The sequence below is a fragment of the Coregonus clupeaformis genome, chromosome 14, assembly GCF_020615455.1.
Source record: "Coregonus clupeaformis isolate EN_2021a chromosome 14, ASM2061545v1, whole genome shotgun sequence".
NCBI lineage: Eukaryota > Metazoa > Chordata > Actinopteri > Salmoniformes > Salmonidae > Coregonus > Coregonus clupeaformis.
Window position 1 is genome coordinate 5,589,568 of NC_059205.1, and position 9,579 is coordinate 5,599,146.

Genomic DNA, 9,579 nt, shown 5'->3' on the forward strand with positions numbered 1-9,579 from the left:
CTCTATCAGGTCCGCTTTGGATGAAAAGCATATTTTGCGGCATGTCTCCTGACTGACTGTGTCAGTATGGTAGAGACATGTATTGAGTGGACAGAATGTGAGGTCATCTATCTGAGGTTCAGTTTAGTATGACTGATATTTTTTGTCCCTGCCTACTATTCTATGGAATTCATTGAATGAGTAAGGCGGTCTATTGGACACATAATGTAGAATGACATTTATGTCATTCCATTAGTGGACGATAGCGTTGTCACAGAATATTGAGGCACGGCTATCTGCTAGTACAGATTAGCATGGCTTCTATTCTGATGATCTGCCCAATAGCCATTGCCATTGTCATTGAGCTAGATGGGGCGGGTCTATAACCGATGACGCGGTATATTGTGACGCCCTGATGGGTTTCTTAGTCGCAGTACTGCGGGAATTGGTTGCAGCCATTGCTGGGCTTGACCTTTTTTAATGGGAAGTGTTAGGCTCGGCAGGGAGTACATTTTGGAGCGTTTCGCTCCGCCTTAAACCACTAGGAGCAGAGCTCCCCTATGGGGCGGAGGTCCACGATATAGAACGACTAGTTACCGGAGTGTAACTCCAGTTCTATGAGTGGAGCGGAGCCCCATAGGACTTAAGGCCCTGCCGACCCTCTCTAGTCTCGCTGAAGATAATATCTCGGGAGGCAGATTGAGGGAACGGGTCCCTTTATATAGGGGCACCTGTGCTCCCATTGGCTGACAGGTGTGTGCATAATTTTGCTTCAGGCTGTTCTGCCCTAGGGCAGAGGGTAAACCACTAGGAGCAGAGCTCCCCTATGGGGCTCCGCTCCACTCATAGAACTGGAGTTACACTCCGGTAACTAGTCGTTTTCTCAACTAGTTGGGTTAAAGTAGATGGTGTAGAGTATAAAGCTGGACTAGTTATTTGCAGTGTAATGGAAGAAGACATGCAAGTCTACTTTTGGTTGAAGATCAATTTATTTTTTGACAAACAAGCTATTTACAGAGAATTTTGATGACCATCATCATGCATTCAGAGTATTACGAAGTGCGGAAAGATGTCTACTAAAAATGTGAGCTTAAATTTCATAAACCGTTTGATATTCAAAGCTCATACAATGTTTCAGATGAAAGTACACAGTAAAAAATGGGGTGTTAATATTTCAGAGTAAAGTTATTTTAACCCAGATAGAGTATTTTCAACATTTTTGAGAGTAAAGTTGCTCTATCAGTGGAGTTAAAAGTGAGTAAAAATCTGCAGATACGCAGTGACAATTTCAACTCTACAGCAGTGATGAATACCCGCCACTCTGCTTTGCTGAAGTTTGGCACGTACGTTGGTGGAGGAAGATTGCGAAGGAGTAGCTAGGCCACAGATATTGCTAGGTAAGTTACATCCCCGTTTTTTCAACACCAAACCGGTATTTTTTAACTTTACATAATTTTAGAGTTGTGCTGATGTCAAGGTCATATTTTAAGTTACGAGTTCCATGCGGCGGTCCCCCTTGCAGTGACCTCGTCATCAGCCAGCTAAATTAGCTTGTAAGTTCAGATGGTTGACAGTAATAACTGTTATATGATATACCCATGGAATATGTTTGATATTTTTGTGAATGGCTTGCTGTTTCATATGGCTAAAAATAGGTAACGTTAACTTAGCTAATCAGTTCGTTTGAAGGACACCACCGTTTGGCATGAGCGCAGATTGTGCTTGTCATGCGGTTAGCTAGCTTGCAATCAGTATCGGTAACTGTCTTTCTTTGTGTTGCAATATTTTCACGAATGAAGTTTGTCAGAATGGTAAATACGTAAAATAACGTTCGCTAACAACAAAACATTTATACAGATAGTATTGTTAGCTAACGTTATTGTATAGCTTCCCAGGCTTCCTTACACTAACGTTAACTGTTTTTTATAAAGCTATATATAACGGTAATGTTAGCATGCTTCTGATAGTTAGCCAGCTAATGTTGGTGTTATAAAACGATAACTTAGATCACTGATTTGCATGACGGGTTTGTTTAACATTGCTTAACCATTTTAATGGTTAGCTACTGTTCGAACTAAAATGGCTAATGAGCTAGCTAACTTTGACACATAGCTAGTTATTTGGTAGCTAATGGGACAATGTGCCTCTAAACTTGAACTAGCCTACACCCATTTGCTGCAGAAAATGGCAGCTTAACGTTATATTCAACCAGCACAACTTTGTCTACTTCAGCCTTTGTAATTGCAGTGTAACGTCTAAGTAATGCATAGTGCATTGCGTAGCTAGTACTACTGAGATAAATGGATAGTTAGCTAACGCTTAGTTGAACCAGCACTAAATGATGATTTTGAATATATATTTTCTTTGTTAACAGAGGCAAAATGCTGTTGCGTGTTCAGCTCGGGGAAGAGCAGAAATACGTCAAGCTGTCTGAGCTGACATTCAATGCTTTCTTGAAAGAAGGTAGGTATAATAGGTTAAAGCAATACATATCACCCTAATGACAAAATAATACAGCATTAAGCTATTATCTTATGATATCTATTTAGGTCTATAGTCATTTCTGCTGTGCTTTATATTTTCAGTAACATAAAATCAGGTGCAGATCCTTGTCTTTCATCATTTTGTGAACACATGAGGCAACCTTAAGTATGAACTTGGATTCTTGTGAGAAGGGAATGCATGTTTTTCTTTTTTTCTTCTTTTTTTAACAGTGTGTCTAAAATTCAACATACCAGAAAGCAGAAAGCCAGACATTAAGGTGTATGACCAGTCTGACACAGAAGTTGACTCAGATGTTTTTGAAGAATTAGTAAAGGAGTCACCTGGAACTTTCAGAATCATGCTGGGCAATGGACTTGGTATTCATTCATTCAATTAGTTTTTTAGTTTAAAGGCCAGAATGAGAACCTTTATTGTCTTAAAAATAACAGTTTATTGTAATATGTTTCTATGTTTTGCACAAATTTCATAATGAACAGATACCTCTCATTCATCATCATGCTCGGGTACATCTGATGACACCATCATTCTGAATTTCACTGTGTGTGACGATGTTGAAGAAGTAGCGGCTGGCGAAGGAAGCCAGCCTAAAAGGCCATGCCACATAAACTATGAGGCAAAAGCAGTAAGTGGTGAACATTGCTGTTAAGTCCAATCTGAATGTTGTTTCATCATGTGACAGCATTACATATTGTTTTACAATTACGGAAAGCACATTTCTTTCCACCTATAGCTGATTGAAAAAATCCTAACATCAAAGCCTGGTGGTGAACGCATTATGCAAGAGTATGGAAAAACCAAATCTCTGACAGATGCCACCAGAAGACAGATGCTCAACATACTTGCTGCTGAGATGACAGAAACACATGGGTAAGCATTAAGCATATAGATGGGCTGTAAAGAAACATTGTTATTATTTTCCGGTTATTAATTATGTAAAATGTGTTGTGCAATATCAATTCAGTGTGATGTTAACTTTGAATTCATATGCTAGGACATCCCCCAAAAGTGTCAGAGTGATGTATGCACAGGGATAGTAGCTTTGTTTCCCTATCTAGAAGACCCATACTCACAACATGGATATGTAAGTAAATGGGTTATTGCAACATTATGCACATATTCACTCTATGAAATGGGAATAGTACTCCTTTATAATTTATTTATAATAATATAGGATCATTACTACGATCCGGAGAGTGGTTCCGGATACCTTGCATGGCGATTGAAGACCATACAAAGAAAAACAGCAGAGGAAAGAGGTGCCTCAGTCAGCAAATCTCCTAAAGGTATGTTTTCTGATCAGTGACATGTAATTATAATGGTGACCTGTGAATTGTACAGAAAGGATTTCTTAACACTGTATTTTGTCTTAAGTTGGTGGGCCAGGCCGTGATCGTCAGCCCTTCACCTATGACAGAGAGCCATCTGATGAGGATGTGGAAGCAGCTATTGCTGTTTTGAGACACTCTGCTGATGAAAACACTGTCCGTGAGAAGATGAAAATGACCTTCATATATCGGCAAGCAATGGTCAACGATGAAGCCAAATCATCAGATGTCTTCTCGGTCTTCCCAAGATTTCTGGACACACCAGGACTGGTATGACAACTTAATTCACTGCATCACCAAAAATATCCAATGAAGAATAAGGTAACACTCATTATTTCTGTCTTTGTGTGTTACATTGCAGATAGAACAAGATTTCAGACTTCTGTTTGGTGAGGCCACAGCCAACAAATTCTTGGAGAAGTGGCCAACCACTTTCAAAGCAAAAGTAATAAAGGAAAGCCATGGACTTGTATCCACCACAGAACTCTTGGATTTGATGCGCAATGCTGAGTCAGCTGCTGAAGTTGAGAATGGTATGAATGAACTGTTTTACTTTTTATGTGGATAATGTAGGTGTGCATTATATGTCCATAATGGTGCAAGTTGTGAATAAGAATGTTATGCTACGGCACAATGTTAACCAGGTTTTTATTTACTTATTTGTAGGCTGGGACAGTGACATGTCTGCCATCTTGCTGCTGCTACATTTGCTACCACCATCTGCACAAGGTAGAAAGAGGCCGGGAAAGATGTCTGCATATCAAGCTGTAGATCAGCTCATCAGATTTCAAAAGGTATGCTTAACAGTTGTTTAAAATATATATTCCATCATCTCAATCTTGTGCACAGTTTGAGGTGATCTTATCTATTGTCAGAGGTTAGTCACCAAAACAATTCTGTTGAATGTGTTTTTTTGTAGGTTGGAACCAGTGTGCAGCAGCATCTTGACAACATCACCCAAAGCAGTCAGCCCTACCTTCTCGCCCAGGGATCCACACAGAGCAGCTTTCACTCCTACTTCATTGTGGTTGACAAGCATGCTCTTCCATGCAAGGCAACAGGTTCAGTAGGAGCTTTTGACGAAGTCTTTAAAGCCCATTACGTATTTGGTACGTCATACAGTTCTTCCTTGAGCAGCTTTTTCACTTTTGTGCAAACAACCATCTATAACATCGACATGGGGGAAACAAAGGAGACTCCTAGAGTTGCTGAGTTGCGAGCAAGAATGGTGCGTTAGTTGAGATAAAACTATGAAGTGTTTTCTTTGCAAAAGTGACCATGGAAGTCCAAACAACCTTGTTAAGCACCTTAAGATAATTCATGGGCTATGTACAGGCAGGACTCTTTTTCTGAAATGTGGTCAAGAAGGATGCTCACGTTCTTTTGGTAGCTTTTCTGGTTTTAGAAAACATCTTAACAAGTGCCACGGAGAAAGTTTAGTAGATTCTATAGAAGATGATCTTTCAGACCCTCAAAGTACCGTCAACACCAGTAATATTTCTCATGTTGAAGTGTCGACTGAATGTTTAGAGGCTGAGTCAGAGTTATCTTCGCCATACATTGTAAATAGTTGTGCAGCTGTTATTTCTGATCTAAAGGCAGCAGGTGTTGGTCAAAGTACAGTAAATACTGTAGTGATTTCCATGGAAGAGATTGTTCAAGATATTCATCAGCATGCTAAAGAAACAGTGATAAAGCATGTATTTAGTAATGAAAGAGAAACAGAAATGTGCAAGAAAGTTGAGGCGTGTTTTGAGGGGTTAGAGAATCCTTTCACAGTTCTAAATTCGGAATACAAGCGATCAAAATTTATGACTGCCAAGTGGGAAATAGTAGAACCAGTTGAATGTGTGATTGGTTCAAGATTTGACACAAGACTAAATAAAAAGACTGGAACATATGATCAGGTAGTAGTTCAAGATAAATTCATGTATATTCCAATTTTATCTACACTGCAGTCAATATTTAAAAGTCAGTATTTTGCAGAAATGTTGCAAAGCTCAGCTACCAGCAACTCTAGACTGAGAGATATTTGTGATGGATCTTTTTTTAAAAGTCACCCCCTGTTCTCAACTGAGAAGCAGACAATACAGGTCCAGATGTTCTATGATGATTTTGAGGTCGCCAACCCATTGGGTTCCAAGCGAGGTATTCATAAATTGGGTGGAGTATATTTTACTTTAAGAAACTTCTCTCCAAAATGGAATTCTTTTTTGGCTAACATACACCTGTGCGCCTTATTTCATACTCAAGATGTTAAACGATATGGTTTTAGTGAAATTTTTGCTCCCATTGTTCGAGACATTAAAGTGTTAGAGAGCGATGGTATTGAGATTCCATTATACAGTGGTTATGTACGTGGCACTGTAGTACAGGTAACAGGTGATAATTTGGGTTTGCATAGTTTGTTTGGTCTGGTGGAGTCTTTCAGTGCAAGGTACTGTTGCAGGTTCTGTTTAGCAGAAAAGGAGGACTTTCAAACAGAATTCTCTGAAGATTCTTCCAAAATAGTTTTACGCACCAAAGATATGCATACTGCTCACTGTCAAGAAATGGCTTGTAATCCATCCCTTCCGTATGTTTTTGGTGTGAAAAGGTCATGCATATTAAATTTATTGAGGTATTTTCACACAACTGAGAACTTCTCAGTTGATGTGATGCATGATGTGTTAGAAGGGGTTGGCCAGTACGAATTGAAGTTATTATTTCTGTATTTGAATGAAAAACATGTTACATCAGGAGAAATACATTCAAGAATACAAAGTTTTGATTATGGTTTCACAGAGAGAAATAACAGGCCTGTGACTGTTAATTTAAGTGAAGGATCTAATGATCTGGGACTGAATGCAATTCAGTCCTGGTGCTTACTTAGGAATGTTCCTCTTATCTTTGGAGATTTGGTAACTTCTACTGACCAACACTGGGGCCTGCTTCTTTTATTATTGCAAATAATTAACATTATATTCTCGCCCATGTTATCTCAAGGTCTATGTGTATATTTAAAACATTTGATTGTTGATCACCATACACTGTTTAAGAAGTTGCATCCTCAGAAAAAACTTTTACCAAAGCACCATTTTCTTATCCACTATCCCCGCTGCATCCAGAAAATAGGGCCTGTACTTCATAGTTGGTGTATGAGGTATGAAGGCAAACATAATTTTTTCAAAAACAGCTTAAATCGTTTAAAAATATTACCAAAACGCTGGCAAAAAAAGCATCAGAATCATATGGCATATAGTTGGCGAAGATCAACAACTTTTAGTCGGTTAGATATTGGTCCAGGAAAAATGGTGGCTTTAAATATGGTAAAAGGAGGTTCTGAAATTGCTTTGGCAATGCAAGTGCCCAGTAGCATTCAGGTTATGAAGGTTAATTGGGCTAAACATAATGGGTATGTTTATCGCCCACACTTGGTTATCTGTGGCGAAGTTGACTCTGAAGTGCCCTTGTTTTATCAGATTGAGTCAGTTCTGATAATGTGTGAAAAACTGTTACTACTCACAGTGCCTTTAGTTACAGTAACTTTTCAAGAACATTTCTATGCATATGAGGTGATCAGATCAAAGCATGATTTAGTTTTTTTTTCATGTCGACAACCTGCACTACCCTAGACCTTTTGACATACAAAGGTCATATGGAGGAAATGACACAGCTCTCCTTGTTGTGCCATATTGTTCTATATCGTGGAGCTCCGCCCCATAGGGGAGCTATGCTCCTAGTGGTTTACCCTCTGCCCTAGGGCAGAACAGCCTGAAGCAAAATTATGCACACACCTACAGCCAATAGGAGTACAGGTGTCCCTATAAAAGGAACCCCGTTCCATCAATCTGCCTCCCATTATCTTCAGCGACTGGACTAGAACTGAAGAAGCCATACGAAGACTCTAGAAAGAATTTCGCCGTTGACTGCCAGCCGTCAACGTCTTTCGCCATGAGCACACCTGGGATTTCCCACCCCCAAAGGCCCTTTTAAGGGCCCTGTGTCGGTGTTCCACCATGGCTACCTCGGACCCCCACGACCTCTGCTTCGTGTGTTTGGGACCGCAGCACGCCGAGGATGGTCTCGACAACCCTCCTAATTGCGCCTCCTGCGCCCTCCTTACTATAAAGGAGAGGCAGCAGCGTCGGGCGTTCTTTATGAAGGACGTCCCTCTGGATGATGTAATGTCCTCACTCCTCTCTGCTTCAGAGGCGTCAGAGGACAGTGCGGTGTCGGAGGATGACAAGGAAGGCGCCGAGGCGGATATCCCAGTGGGACAATCCAGACCTCTGGCGCCTACCTTCAAAACCCCCTTTCATTCTGAAAGCGCGAGGTTAGAAGGATCCTTGTGCGATGACGACATGGGCTCTGCTAGGTCAGAAGCCCTGTCCTTCGCGGTAGCCTCTCTGCGCTCGGACTTTCCCGGGCTCATTGAGAAGGCTGCCACACGACTCGAGGTTGTGCTGCCCCCAGTTCCCCTTCCTATGGAGGTGGACCTGATGGAGGGCGGCCCTTACTCCAAGCCGAGGAGGGCAGCTGAGCCAATGGCTCCAGCCTTGCCCTCTCTCGGCAAGTATGTCGAGGGTTCGTGGGGGCACCTCTGGCGGCGCGTTCGCCGGCCAGAGCGTATATCCCCTTCACCAGAGTGAGCGGCTATGAGTGGGCGGCTAAGGGAATCCCCAGGCTCGAGGGCGCCATGGCGGCGTTCCTAGTGCCGGGGTCGAGTCCCTGGGCAGCCTCCAAGAAGGCCACTCTGCCAGCACAAAGAGATAGGTTCACAGCCCAGTTGGCTGAGAAATCCTTTACGCTGGGAGCCCAGAGCGTAGCAGCGGCAAACAATATCGCCCTCCTCGCGGCCTCCCTGTCCCGTCTCACAACGGGCAGGTCGGAGATGACCAGTGAGGAAGTGGAGGAGGCCTCCAGAATCTCTGGAGCCATTCTACACCTGACGCAGGCGGTTGCCATATGCGCGGGAAGGACCATGGCCACCTCCGTGGTCACAGAACGACACCTCTGGCTTTCGATGACGGCCATGAAAGAGACCGACAGAGCGTCTCTACTCAACGCCCCGTCTCCAGCGAGGGGCCTTTTTGGCCTCGCAGTGAAGGATGCGACGGAACGATCGCCAGGCTGGACGAGGAGAGGAGGCACCTGGCCAAGCATTTGCCGCTGGCAATGAGGTCCAGCAAAGCCCCAGCTAAACCGTCCATCTCCAACGCCCCCCAACAGAGCTACAGTGAGGCGTCGGGCCAGGCGACAGACGCACACCACAGACAGCAGGAGAGCGAGCTCGGCCCTCCAGCAGCGACGGTGGCAGCGACGGTCCCGCCAGCTAGAGAGGTTGTCACGAGACCAGCTTGGCAGCACCAGAAGGCCTCCCAGAAGCGCAAGCACCTCTGACGAGGCGAGGGGGAGAGGACGGAGAACGGCCCGGCGAGTTTCGCAGAAGGGCCTACTGTTCCCCCCCCCACCCCACTGTTCAGGGCGTGGAGGGCTGTGTTGTACATTGTGTGAATAAAGAGATTGTTCTCATTGACATTGTCAAAGAAGGACATTTATTCCATAAGGTTCGGAACACTTCACGTTCTATGTTTCTCCCTCACCATCTTGAGCGCAGCCCAACCCACTTAGAGTGTGTAGCTGAGCGTGCTCAGGAGAGGAAAGGGGTAAAGGTAGCAAGGCGCAGCCTTAGCTCACCTAGTAAAGATCTCTTACTACAGACTCCTAGGAGCTCTGTAGTAAAGGTCTCACATAGTAGGCAGTTGCCTCTGTCCCAATGTGACATGAA

The 9,579-nt window shown here is 43.2% G+C and overlaps 1 protein-coding gene across 1 annotated transcript; it reads left to right on the forward strand.

The window, feature by feature from the left end:
* The first annotated feature begins 3,511 nt into the window (after nt 1–3,511).
* Nucleotides 3,512–8,440, forward strand: LOC121580642. Its single transcript, XM_045224913.1, has 7 exons — nt 3,512–3,565; nt 3,656–3,767; nt 3,856–4,079; nt 4,171–4,342; nt 4,476–4,603; nt 4,729–6,429; nt 7,786–8,440. The coding sequence occupies exons 6-7, from the start codon at nt 5,060–5,062 to the stop codon at nt 8,438–8,440; spliced, it is 2,025 nt and encodes a 674-aa protein (XP_045080848.1). The 5' UTR covers nt 3,512–3,565; nt 3,656–3,767; nt 3,856–4,079; nt 4,171–4,342; nt 4,476–4,603; nt 4,729–5,059.
* Nucleotides 8,441–9,579: the final 1,139 nt, after the last annotated feature.

Bases quoted from the DNA above. Each gene is read 5' to 3' on its own strand.
- LOC121580642 (XM_045224913.1), top strand. From the start codon at position 5,060: ATGAAGTGTTTTCTTTGCAAAAGTGACCATGGAAGTCCAAACAACCTT. The intron at 6,430-7,785 runs GTATTTTCACAC...GGCCCTTTTAAG, and splicing joins TGCATATTAAATTTATTGAG to GGCCCTGTGTCGGTGTTCCA.